Below are 14,119 nucleotides of genomic sequence, written 5' to 3' on the forward strand. Positions count from 1 at the left end.
AGTAGCTGGGATTACAGGCATGCGCCACCATGCCCAGCTAATTTTTATTTTTAGTAGTGACGGGGTTTCACCATGTTGACCAGGATGGTCTCGATCTCTTGACCTCGTGATCCACCCGCCTCGGCCTCCCAAAGTGCTGGGATTACAGGCTTGAGCCACCGCACCTGGCCTGAGAACAACACTTCTTGGGATTGCAGTGTTGTGGCATTTATTCAAGGATGAACTAAATCTCTGCCATCTGAGCTGTTCTCTCCCACCTCTTCATGGAAGGCCACCCTGGCCCAGATGGGCCCTTAGGAGCCTGCATCTATCTTTTACAGACACCACTCTCCCCAAGCTGAGAGTGGCCTAAAGTGAACATCCTCAGGAAACGAGGAAGATCTGGTATCCAAAGATTGTTGTTCATGTCCCTCTACCAGTGACAGCTTATCCTCCTGAGCCATCTTGCCTAGCATTTGAATGGTTTAGCTTTTAAAGTATCATTACAAAGCTTTGCAATTTACAAATGTTTTTAAGCTGTAGTACTACCAGCCGCTGATAGAAATTGTCATTCGTGGGTTATGTAATATCCAGCAGATTCACAATATTCTTTTTTTTTTTTTTTTGAGACGGGGTCTCGCTCTGACACCACGCCAGAGTGCAGTGGCGTGATCTCAGCCCACTGCAATCTCTACCTCGGTTCAAGTGATTCTCCTGCCCCAGCCTCCTGAGCAGCTGAGATTACAGGTGCACACCACCACGCCCGGCTAATTTTTGTATTTTTAGTAGAGACGGGGTTTCACCGTGTTAGCCTGGATGGTCTTGATCTCCTGACCTTGTGATCCACCCACCTTGGCCTCCCAAAGTGCTGGAATTACAGACATGAGCCACCGTGATTAACAATATTCTTTTTTTTTTTTTTTTTTTTTTTTTTTTTTTTTTTTGTTGAGACGGAGTTTCGCTCTTGTTACCCAGGCTGGAGTGCAATGGTGTGATCTCAGTTCACCACAACCTCCGCCTCCTGGGTTCAGGCAATTCTCCTGCCTCAGCCACCTGAGTAGCTGGGATTACAGGCACGCACCACCATGCCCAGCTAATTTTTTGTATTTTTAGTAGAGACGGGGTTTCACCTTGTTGACCAGGATGGTCTCGATCTCTTGACCTCGTGATCCACCCGCCTCGGCCTCCCAAAGTGCTGGGATTACAGGCGTGAGCCACCGCGCCCAGCCCCAACAATATTCTTAACCTAAACTTTTCTCAGATGGAACTGTGCATCCTAAAACATAGATGTGGTAGATTTTAAATCATGCTGCCCAAACACGACAAATTACCAACTGCTTAAACTCAGACATTATTTTATGTGTTAAGCCAGTCTGATAGGGCACATCGCTCCACCTACCAAAGTGTACGTGTGGCATTTTTTTGAAAATACCATCTAAACTATTGTAACATTACTGACAAATTATATTTTGAGACAGGTAATATACATTCCAAATGCCTCTAAGAGCACAGTTTTTAACGACTTAACCTAAAAAAGGAAAATTCTGCCATGTGATATGTATAGGTTCTCTATACTTTCTGAAATGAATGGTCCCCAGGAGGGATCCCTGTATGTGGGAATACATAGAGACTCAGGAGAAAGAGCCAGGCAGGTACAAAGAAGCTCTTAGGGAAAGGCTGGTGTTATGGAATCCACAGGAATAGGGAATCCCAGTAATCATAGTCAGTGGACTATCATTGCTTCCATTCCTGTAGCAATGGAAAATGCCACAGGTAGGTCCAGCAAGGTAATTATTCTGAAATCTGTCTATCAGCTTAGCAACATGGAAGTTATTGGTGTCTTTTTGCCAGAGCATTCTAGTGGAATGATGAGGTTGGAAACCAGTTTACACAGTAGGTTGAGATGGAAGGTAGTATATGCAGACTGCTTTTTCAAGTAACCTGCAAAGAGGAGAAGGGAAAGGAACATGATTAAGGAGGAGGGAACGTATGTTAGGTTTTTAAGATGGAAGAGCCGTGAGTTATTTATATATGCAAGGGAGACAATGGAGGGCCGGTTGTGGTGGCTCATGCCTGTAATCCCAGCACCTTGGGAAGCCTGGGTGGGCAGATAACCTGAGACATGGAGTTCCAGACCAGCCTGGCCAACATGGCAAAACCTCATCTCTATGAAAAGAAAAAAAAAGTTTAGAAAAATGAAAGAGACAATGGAGAGGGATGGTGAAAGTTCAGGGAGAAGAATAACAAAATAAAGAGAATGGATGGAGTAGGATCCCTGAGAAAGCTGAAGGTTGCCGTGGAGGGGTGCAGTGGTGGGAATGACCTAGAATAAGAAGGAAAGAATGTTCGGCCTGTTACCATCCTTTCATCTTTCTCGGCTACAAACATTTTTCCTTCCTTATTCATGGACATCTCTGCGCTCAATACATAAACTTCCTGGACTTGGTTTCCCTTTTATCTGGTTTCCACTTTTATTAGACTGGGACTGCCTTGTCAGGCCCTCAGAGGGTGGAAGCAGCCTTCTTCAAACAGGAACTGTATTACCAAGCCTGGGACTTCTGTGCATTTGCAGTATAAATCACGGTCTCAAAAATGTTTGCAAGTTATTTTAAATTCACTCATTATAAAGCTAAGTATATGCTGCTTAGCATTCCTAGGGGGTGGAATTTTATAAAGTCATACAAATTGCCAAAAATAAATTCAGACTCACTGATTTTCTGTTATTTAAAATATTCCCAGTTAATCAATGCATATACTTACTATTTTGTATATTGATTGCACTTAGGAAAACAATGCATACTTGTATCTGTTGTTTGCAAAGGAGATAATTGTATGCATGCTCAGTGCTTGGATTTGCTAACTAGGGGATGCATGCTTGTGAGCCAGAACTCACACTCCATTGTCCTGGTTTCTCTTAAGATATAGCAGCATTTAGTTTTTTAGTCTTGTGACTTTATTTATTTCTTGCCATTTTACTTAATTATGAATTCTCTGAAGGAGTAATTAAGAAAAATGTATGCATACTTCATCAACTTTTCTCACAAGTACTTTTAAAGTTTTTATCGTGGACATTTTCAAACTTGTACACAAACAGAGGAAATAGTATAGGGAACCTGTGTACCCATAAACCATCTTTAAGATTATCCAACATTCTGTTGTTCTATTGATCTATTCTTCCTACCGTTTTTTTCTTGCTGGAGCATTTTAAGGGAAATTTTACATAGCATGGCTTTTTACTCATAAATATTTCAGTATGTATTTGCCAGATAGGAACTGAAACCCCAAGCTATTATCACAATCAGAAACATCAACAGTAATTTCTTCCCATCACATACCTATACCTATTGCATATTTGGTTTTGCTGTATCTCAAAAATGTCTCTTACATACAGATGGCTTGTTCGAAGAATGATAAAAACGACACCAGAACGTTGCACTCATTCATAAGTCTCAAGTCATCTCTTAAATCATTTTGAATCTATAAAGAGCTTGCTGTTTTCTGTATATTTAACATTTTTCGAATTTCAAAGTCTTTATTATTCAATGCAAGAAACTAAAGAAATGCAGAAAAATACAAAGCAAAGTAATAATTACTTGTAGCCTAACTGCCAAAGAAAACAGATCATCACAAATAGCATTTTGGTACATGTCCTCCCATATTTAAGAAAACAAATCTCTTTTTGGGGAAGGATTTACTATCCAGTCTTAAACATTTTGCTTTATCCCAGAGGTTCAGACAGTGCAGCTTTGAGGATGAACTAACATGCTCATTGTGAAGGCATTGAGACAAGGAGGCTGTACCTGTAGGAGAATTTTCTAGTTGTTCATCGTTTGCCTCTACAGCATTCCATCGTTAATGTCTAAATGGCTGTTAACCCACCGCATAACTCCCAGGTGCTGTAGAAGTCCTCAGTGTAAACCATGAGATCATTTGCATGTTCACCTCTAAAGCACTTTAATATTATAAATTAAACATTGCTCTTTTGTAATCTTTATGCTGTGCATTTGGACAGAGGTCAGAACTGCAGCAGGTAAGAGCATTTGGCATTTCATATACGTAAAGTGAAATGCCAAAGATTTTGTCACAAGTGCTAAGTATAGACAACTTAGCTTAACTGATAGTGAGCTGGAAGGAAACTCGAAAATGATGTTCCTACTCAACAATTTTCTGAAGAACTTGTGAGGAATTCACACCAAGAGCTAAAGAAATACTTGTAATGCTTTTCTGTCCAAGACAGAAAAAACTCACATATTTATCAAGAAGGAAGGGTGATTCACTAGGCATACATGCTATGGCAGTTTTTTGAAATGGTTTATGGATTATTTTGTTCTTTTTATTGTAGCTTAAGTCACTAACTTAGCAAACAGTGCTTTTGCCTTGACGAAGCCAGGTATCCCAAGTACCAACTTCAGTACCAGTAGTATCTTAAGCCTCTGAAGATAAAGGATTCATGAGTTCATGAAAAAGGATTATTTTTAAAAGAAGAGGACTCTTTCTAGAAATTGCTGTATGAAGTATTTTTTGTTTTTCTTTGATGGAGTTACAGTAAGCAAATGACCTAGATGTGTTTAACAACTGTCGCTCTGTGCCACACAGGACTCATGAATGTTACTGTACAACGTCTGCGAAGTGCAGTTTTGGCTTACGTATTTTTCCCAAAGTATTAAAAAACAAAACAAAACACTTTGAGCAGCTTTAATCTAACTTTTTTTACTTTTTTTTTTTTTTTTTTTGAGACAAGAGTCTTGTTCCTGTTGCCCAGCCTGGAGTGCAATAGCACAATCTTGGCTCACTGCAACAGCTACCTTGCAGGTGCAAGCAATTCTCGTGTCTCACCCTCCCAAATAGCTGGGATTATAGGCGCCCGCCACCACACCCAGCTAATTTTTGTATTTTAGTAGAAATGGGGTTTCACTGTGTTGGCCAGGCCGGTCTCAAACTCCTGACCTCAGTGATCCACTGTCTCAGCCTCTCAAAGTGCCGGGACTATAGTCATGAGCCACCACACCTGGCCTAAATCTTGTGTTTTTTAACACGGGATTGAAAAACTGAAGTAACACTAGTTGCTCAGAAGTTAGCATTTAACCTGGCTTAATTTTTTTTCTTCTTTTTTAAAATTAAAAATATTTTTCATTTATTTTTTGAGACAAGGTCTCACTCTGTCACCCAGGCTGGAGGGCAGTAGCATGATCTTGGTTCAGTGCAACCTCCAGCCCCTAGGCTCAAGTGATCCTCCCACCTCGGCCATCTAAGTAGCTGGGACCACAGGTGTGCACTACCACGCCTGGCTATTTTTAGTGGAGATGGGTCTTGCTATGTTGCCCAAGCCAGTCTTGAACTTCTGAGCTCAAGCTAACCGCCCGCCGTGGCCTCCCCAAGTCCTGAGATTACAGGTATAAGCCACTGTGCCCAGTCACATTTTAGCTTTTTGTTTTAAATATGGATAGATACCATTAAGTGTCCAGTTGCAGAAACTGTAATACCTGTAGTCCACACAGCTATAACCACTTAACCTATATTTTTTTGTTTGTTTTTTATTTTTGATACCAGAGAGGATATCCTATATTTCTTTATCAGACTAGAACTGATTTCCCACTCAAAGGTTCTATAGCAAAAAAAATGAGCTCTTATATCCATAGCTTTTATTATGGTGTATATAACATTTACTTTTTTTGCTTTTAAGATCCAAGAAAACATTCTTGGCCAAAATCTAGGGGAAGTTACTGTCACTTTGTACTGTACAAGGAAAACAAAGACACCATGGATGCTATTAATGTACTCTCCAGATACTTAAGGTGAGTTACTGTTGTTATGCCTATACAAAATTAAATCAACAACAGAAATGTGTATTCCTTTTTCCATGATAATGGAAAAATGAGCAGGAGCAGCACAGATTACAGAGAGTACACGCATCTTCCAATGATAGTTTTTTTGTTTTTGTTTTTGTTTTTGTTTTTGTTTTTGTTTTTTGGTTGTTTTTGCTTTTTTTGAGACAGAGTCTCACTCTGTCACCCAGGCTGGAGTGAATGATGATCACAGCTCTCTGCAGCCTTGACTGCCTGGGCTCAGGCAATCCTCCCACCTTAGCCTCCTGAGTAGCTGGGATTACAGGCGTGTGCCACCATGCCAGGCTAATTTTATTAGGTTTTAGAGACAGAGTCTCACTATATTGCCCAGGCTGGTCTTGAACTCCTGCACTTAAACAGTCCTCACACTTCAGCCTCCCGAAGTGCTGGCATTAAGAATCGCCATTCATGGATAGGAAGTGCATTGTTCCAGGCGTGAGCCACCGCTTCAGGCTGCAAGGATAGATTTCTTAGGCAATGGATGAATTAATTTTTTTGACCCCCACGTGTGTAGTGCCAGTAATTCAAGATGAAAATTCTGTAAGTAAATGATTCTCATGCAGTTGAGAGTTACCAGTCCATCCGGCTGAAGACGAAAAGTAACTTTTTCTGAAAGCCTATACTTATCCTTTGACGTGGTTGCAGGGGTTGGTCTTGCCAGGCTGGGAGCTCTCAATTCCTGGAGACTGACTAAACCTGAGACCGGTCTGATTTTCTCACAGGAATGTAAATATAGCAGAGGCTGGATCTCGGGGGGTAGGCACGGGGCCAACGCTTTTCTTAAAAATGGAAGTGGCTACGCACCACAGCAAGTCTGTATGCTGTGAAAATTTGGTTTCTAATATATATTTAACTCAGCTTAAATATGGCAACACAGTGTATTAGTTTGCTAGGACTTCCTTAACAAAATACCATAGACCAGGTGGCTTAACAGAAATTAATTCTCTTATGCTTCTAGAGGCTAGCAATCCCAAGCTCAAGGTTTCGGCAAGTTTGTTTTTTTTTTTCCAGAGGCCTCTCTCCTTGGTGTGCAGATGGTTGCCTTCTCACTGTGTCCTCATGTGGCGTTTCCCTTGTGCACGTACACCCCTGGTATCTGTGTGTGTCCATGTTTCTCCTCTTATGAGGGCACCAGTCAGATAGGATTAGGGCCTACCTTAAATGGCCTCATTTTAACTTAATCACCTCCTTGAAGGCCCTGTCTCCAAATACAGTCTCATTCTGAGGTCCTAGGGGGTCGGAGCATCAACAGATTGATTTGGGGGCGGGGAGACAGTTCAGCCCATAATACACAGTACCCAATTAAGTAACATTTATTTTGCTCTGTTTATTAATTTCCTGGGAGAGAGTCTGTGATACTACGCCTATACCTAAGCCAGAAAGAACAGACCATTCTTGACAGGAATAGATGGGTGGGGAGGGAGTTCCATCAAGATTGGGAGTTGAGCATTGCTCAGGGTTTAAGAAATCCTTCCAGGCTGGGCGCGGTGGCTCACACCTGTAATCCCAGCACTTTGGGAGGCTGAGGCGGGTGGATCACGAGGTCAAGAGATCAAGACCATCCTGGTCAACATGGTGAAACCCCGTCTCTACTAAAAATACAAAAAATTAGCTGGGCATGGTGGCGCATGCCTGTAATCCCAGCTACTCAGGAGGTTGAGGCAGGAGAATTGCTTGAACTCAGGAGGCGGAGGTTGCGGTGAGCCGAGATGGCGCCATTGCACTCCAGCCTGGGTAACAAGAGCGAAACTCCGTCTCAAAAAAAAAAAAAGAAAGAAATCCTTCCGGCCGGGTGCAGTGGCTCACACCTGTAATCCCAGAACTTTGGGAGGCAAGGAGGGATATCATCTGAGGTTGGGAGTTTGAGATCAGCCTCACCAACGTGGAGAAATCCCATCTCTGCTAAAAATACATAATTAGCCGGGCATGGTGGCACATGCCTATAATCCCAGCTACTTGGGAGGTTGAGGCAGGAGAATTGCTTGAACCCAGGATTCGGAGGTTATGGTGGGCAGAGGTTGTGGTGAGCCGAGATCGCACCACTGCACTCCAGCTTGGGCAACAAGAGTGAAACTCCATCTCAAAAGAAAAAAGAAAAATTCTACGTGGCTTTTTCCTTCTCATATGTAACGGTTACGTTTGTACAATACTTCTTAGTTAACTAGGTTACTTATATCTTCATATCGGAACTATTCAGATCCCAGTTTTAGCATTTCATTTGGCTTTTTTTTTTTTTTTTTTGAGACAGAGTTTCGCTCTTGTTACCCAGGCTGGAGTGCAATGGCACGATCTCGGCTCACCGCAACCTCCGCCTCCTGGGTTCAGGCAATTCTCCTGCCTCAGCCTCCTGAGTAGCTGGGATTACAGGCACGCGCCGCCATGCCCAGCTAATTTTTTGTATTTTTAGTAGAGACGGGGTTTCACCATGTTGACCAGGATGATCTCGATCTCTCGACCTCGTGATCCACCCGCCTCGGCCTCCCAAAGTGCTGGGATTACAGGCTTGAGCCACCGCGCCCGGTCATCATTTGGCTTTTTTTAAAATACAAAGCAATAGCAGCATTTTAGGAAAATTCACACACTAACTTTGTAAGAATTGAAGATAAATTTTCATAGTGGTGCATTGTATCTCTAGAATGCATTTTTTCTTTGCTTTCTTTCCCTCAGGGCTGGATAATTCTTTGCTGCGGGACTGTCCTGTGCATTGCAGGATGTTTCGCAGCATCTCTGGTCTCTACCCACCGTGTAGCAGTAGCAACTCCTTGCTCAGTTATGATGGCAAAGAATGCTTTCTTTGCTTTCACAGTCTTAGGTAATGTAATGAATTGCAGGTGATGGGTAGGAAGTATATTGTTGCCTTTTTTGTTGCTGGCTAGCCAAGCCTTTGAACAACCTCACTTATTTACTAATAGCCGCAAATGTTTATACTGCTAAGAAAGGAATTATTTGGCCATCATTTACTTTTTTTCTCTCTCTCTAAAGAGACCAGGTCTCACTATGTCACCGAGGCAGTAGTGTAGTATACAGTGGCTGTTCACAGGCACCATCATAGGGCACTGCACCCTCGAACTCCTGAGCGCAGACCGTCCTCCCCACTCCACCCTCCCCAGTAACTGGGACTATAGGTGCATGCCACCACACCTGGCTGTCATTTACTTTTCTAGTTTGCATATGAATTTATGTTGTTTTCCTAGATACTTTTTTTTTTTTTTTACTAAATACTTTTTTTTGTTTTGAGACAATCTTGCTGTGTCATGCAGGCTGGAGTGCAGTGGCATGATGTCAGCTCACTGCACCCTCCACCTCCTGGGTTCAAGTGGTTCTCGTGCCTCAGCCTCCTGAGTAGCTGGGATTACAGGCGCATTCCACCACACCTGGCTGATTTTTCTATTTTTAGTAGAGATGGGGTTTTGCCCTGTTGGCTAGGCTGGTCCTGAACTCCTGACTTCAGGTAATCCACCCTTCTCGGCCTCCCAAGCTCTGGGGATTACAGACATGAGTCACCGTGGCTGCTTCCCTGGATTCATTTTAAAATAAAGTTTCTCTTCATTCTTCTTTTACTGTGTTATGATTTTAAGTGTTTATATTAAAACTTAATGATGAGAATTAGGATTTCCTTATGATATTATGGTATGTGACTTTCTTTAGATGATCTTGTTTCTGTCTTACCAGAGTCAAGCCAAACATATTCTCCTACATGGGAACCAAAGATAAAAGGGCTATAACAGTACAAGAGATTGCTGTTCTCAAGTAAGTAGAAAGTACATAACAGAATTTATACTGTAAAAGTCCTGGCACTGCTTTTCAGAATTCTCAAATTTACTTTGTGGGGTTTCTCTCTTTCAACTTTAGATGGTGCTTCTGCCTATTTAAAAATCACTTTTCGGGCCGGGCGCGGTGGCTGAAGCCTGTAATCCCAGCACTTTGGGAGGCCGAGGTGGGTGGATCACGAGGTCGAGAGATCGAGACCATCCTGGTCAACATGGTGAAACCCCGCCTCTACTAAAAATACAAAAAATTAGCTGGGCATGGTGGCGCGTGCCTGTAATCCCAGCTACTCAGGAGGCTGAGGCAGGAGAATTGCTTGAACCCAGGAGGCGGAGGTTGCGGTGAGCCGAGATCGCTCCATTGCACTCCAGCCTGGGTAACAAAAGCAAAACTCCGTCTCAAAAAAAAAAAAAAAAATCACTTTTCATTTTGTTTTTTTCTTCTTATCTGTGAAGTGTGTATTATTTGTGTAATTTTTAAAGGATTTTTTTTATAGACCCAAGAGAATAAATGCTTTTTTCTCTCTTTTGTTCATTCGTTGTTAAATATAACTATGTTATTTAAAATTGCAAAACAGTGAACGTGCTGTTTTGTTGTGCAGCTGAGATCTACAGATAAAAAAGATGGTCTGTGTTTTTGAAGCAATTTTAATTAGTGGAGTAGACAGACATGTAAGTCAGAACTTCTCCTGCAGCAAGATAAATGCTGAAAAGAGATACCCTTTGGATGTTCACATATGCCTGTCAAGAAGCATGGAATTTGATGTGTAGGGCACACAGGAAACCTTTCACAGAAAATGGGATGCTTGGATTTTGATATAGATCAGGTCTTCTCAGCCTCTGCACTGTTGCGCTTTGGAGCTGGATAATTCTTTGTTGCAGGACTGTCCTGTGCATTGCAGGATGTTTCGAATCATCCCTAGTCTCTACCCACTGTGTAGCAGTAGCAACTCCTTGCTCAGTTACGATGGCAAAGAATGTCTCTAGGCATTGTCAGATATTCCCTGAGGGCCAAAATTGTCCGTGATTGGGAAGCACTGGTCTAGATTCTAGAAGGTTGAGTAGAGATTTCCTGGGGATGGGTAGGCCTTAGGGTTGTTTTTTCCAAACCAAGAAAGCAGTTTAAGAAAAGGCATTCGAAAGCACATTTGTTACCTGGCACGTCCTTTAGTTTCGGGGGAGCATAGCAAGAAGTAAGGGTCTAGGAGTTGGCCAGGACATAGATCCCAAAGGGCCTCTTAGATCACTTTTAGGGTCTTTACCTCGACCTTAATCTAAACAGGGGGAGTGATGTATAAAGACTGGATTATGGATTGCAGGTGGAGCAAGACGCATGAAACTAGAGACCAGGGCTATTGTTATATTCTGGAGAGGGAGAAATAGGGGTGTGAACCCAGTTAGTCACAGTGAAGGTAAAAGAGAAATTGCCAGCTCTATGAATTTAACAGCTGTACAGTGTCAGACACATTTAGGCTTTCATCTTAGTACACCTCCAGAGGCAGGGAATGGTGGGAGAGAGAAATAACATAGGGGCAAGGAAACTTTTGGGGTGATGGATGCATTGTCTTTAATATGGTAATGATTTCATGGGCTTACACACGTCAAAACTTGTACATTTTATTTTATTTATAATTTTTTTTGAGATGAAGTTTTGCTCTGTCAGCAGGCTGAGGTGCAGTGGTACAATCTTGGCTCACTACAACTTCCGTCTCCCGGGTTCAGGCGATTCTCTTGCCTCAGCCTTCCGAGTAGCTAGGACTACAGGCGTGCGCCACCATGCCCAGCTAGTTTTTGTATTTTCAGTAGAAATGGGGTTTCACCATGCTGACCAGGATGGTCTCAATCTCTTGACCTTGTGATCTTCCCGCTTCAGCCTTGCAAAGTGCTGGGATTACAGGCATGAGCCACTGTGCCTGGCCTAAAACTTGTACAGTTTATGTCAATCATACTGCAATTAAAAATAAAGTCCCCTGTGTTTACTACCTCTACTTAAATACATGTATTTATTTTGTTTTTTTGTTTTCTTTTGAGACGGAGTCTCACTCTGTCACCCAGGCTGGAGTGCAATGGCAGAATCTCTGCTCACTGCAACTTCCGCCTCCCCCATTCTATTGATTACAGTGGAGTTTTGCTCTTGTTAACCCAGGCTGGAGTACAATGGCACAGTCTTGGCTCACTGCAACCCCCACCTCCCGGTTCAAGTGATTCTCCTGCCTCAGCCTCACAAGTATCTGAAATTACAGGCATGTGCCAGTGCGCCCAGCTAATTTTTATATTTTTAGTAGAGATGGGGTTTCATCATGTTGGCCAGGCTGGTCTTGACTCCTGACCTCAAGTGATCCACCCACCTCCGCCTACCAAAGTGCTAGGATTACAGGCATGAGCCACTGTGCTGGGCCCATATATTTATTTTGAATTCCCTTATCTTTTTATAAAGAATTTGAGGGGGTATCTCCTGTTTACTAAATGATCCCCTACCATTGGGCTTCTTTCCCACCAGTTTTCCGATTCACCTGAAATAATGTAGTTGTTGAACTGGTTGCATCCTAATGTTTATTCCAGATCTTTTTCTTCCTTGACCTCGGGACAGTAGCGCGATGTAGTCATAAAAGCATTCATCTCACTGTTGCTTTTACTGACAGAGTGTGCAAATATTGAAGCTTTTGAAAGAGAGCAGGAGTAAATACATGAAGGTGATGGTGCTCCTACCTGGTGGCCTGCTTTCACTTTCTCCTTGTGGCATGTAGTATGTGGAGTCATTTGCTGACGGTGAAGGAGCAGGAGTGGGGACGGGAGCTTTTGAAAGAGTGGAGATTTGAAATAACCTTTGTGAGTAATGGCCCAGGGGCTCCCCAGAAACTCAGAAGAATGCGGGTAGGGGGACAGGGGTTTGAAGGCGCAGGCTTTCTCATCCTCTGTGGATAGAGGTCACAACAGAAGGTTTTTGCCTTCTCTTTGGTATCTAAAATATTAAGACACCTCCTGTGATTTCTGACTGGTTCTTTGAATTTTGCTCCTGACTAAAAAAAATACGTCGGTTTATTTTGTTTTGTTTCCTTTTTCTTTTTTTCTTAGATGGAGTCTCACTCTGTCACCCAGGCTAGAGTGCAGTGGCACTATCTCAGCCCACTGCAACCTCTGCCTCCCCGGGTTCAAGTGATTCTCATGCTGCAGCCTCCTGAGTAGCTGGGATTACAGGCATGCACCACCACGCCTGGCTTATTTCTGTGTTTTTAGGAGACATGGGTGTCATCATGATGGTCAGACTGGTCTCAAACTCCTCATCTCAAGCAATTCCCCCCCCTCGGCCTCCCGAAGTGCTGGGATTAGAGGTGTGAGCCACCGCGCCATGCCTATTTTCTTTTTAACACAGAAAGAACTAGTAGAAAACAAAAGGTCTGCCATAACTGTACTCCCTCAGAGATCACCTTATTCGTGACATGGTATATATTTCTTGAGAGACTTTTTTCTTTTTTTCTTTTTTTTTGAGACAGAGACTTGCTCTTTCTCCAGGCTGGAGTGCAGTGGTATGATCTCAGCTCACTGCAACCTCCGTCTCCCAGATTCAAGCAATTTCCCTGCCTCAGCCTCCTGAGTAGCTGGGACTACAGGCGCATGCTACCACACCCAGCTAATTTTTTGTATTTTAGTAGAGATGGGGTTTCACCATAGCCAGGATGGTCTCAATATCATGACCTCATGATCCACCCGCCCTGGCCTCGCAAAGTGCTGCGATTACAGGCGTGAGCCATACCGCACCTGGCCCTACTTTTTTTCATTTTTAAACAAAAATACTTAAGTATCTTGTTTGGAACAATAGATAACATACCTTATTTCCTGTAGGTATATAGCAAAATATGTTTAAACATATGGATATATCCTAAACTATTACTCTATTTTTGCATGTTACATTGTTTCCTGCTTCTTGCTATTATAAGGCAGTCCATGACAGACACATTTGTAGCTAAATCTTGGCATACATCTGTGATAACTTCATTAAGATAAACTTAGCAATGAGATTACTGACTTAAAAGGAATATGACATTCTAACATTTGTCTTTTTTCTTTGCATTAGCTGGTCAAAACAGAGAAATTCTTTCTTTTTTTTTCTTTTTTTTTTTTTTTAATAACAAAGCCTAATTTTCCTGCAAAAAAAGGGCTACAAATTTACCACCTTTATTCTAGTTCCCTAGAGTCTTCCCCAGCAAAGTGTTATGATTAGAGGGGGAGTCATTTGAGGGTGAAAAAAAAAAGGCATCTCATTATTTTATTTTTCCAAGTCTTCGGATAGTTAAAGACTGAGAATATTTATATTTTTCTTGGTCAGCCAGCAGGTGTCACACTTTATCAGGACGCTGCTCTGTCTCCAGATTTTTGCTGCCTTTATCATCTTCCTGTTGACTTAGTAAGAAACCATATTAGCCACCTAAGTGTTGGCACTCTGAAAGCACAAAGCACTTATCTCGCGGATACAGGCTACACCCTTAGTTTGCCTAATGGATGCATGGGGCCAGGCAGATTGGCCTT

General features: G+C 42.4%; 1 protein-coding gene across 5 annotated transcripts in view; it reads left to right on the top strand.

The window, feature by feature from the left end:
* PUS7 (pseudouridine synthase 7) overlaps nt 1–14,119 on the top strand; it is a 69,894-nt gene that overhangs the window by 21,494 nt on the left and 34,281 nt on the right. For 3 of the 5 annotated variants that reach the window (XM_039472810.2, XM_074379276.1, XM_074379274.1), the window contains exons 6-8: nt 3,992–4,009; nt 5,663–5,774; nt 9,498–9,575. In XM_039472810.2, the coding sequence (XP_039328744.1) occupies nt 3,992–4,009; nt 5,663–5,774; nt 9,498–9,575 (208 nt within the window). The remainder of the gene's footprint in view (nt 1–3,991; nt 4,010–5,662; nt 5,775–9,497; nt 9,576–14,119) is intronic. The other 2 variants (XM_039472811.1, XM_074379275.1) reach the window with 2 other exon arrangements.

This window comes from Saimiri boliviensis, chromosome 10 (assembly GCF_048565385.1).
Source record: "Saimiri boliviensis isolate mSaiBol1 chromosome 10, mSaiBol1.pri, whole genome shotgun sequence".
Taxonomy (NCBI): domain Eukaryota; kingdom Metazoa; phylum Chordata; class Mammalia; order Primates; family Cebidae; genus Saimiri; species Saimiri boliviensis.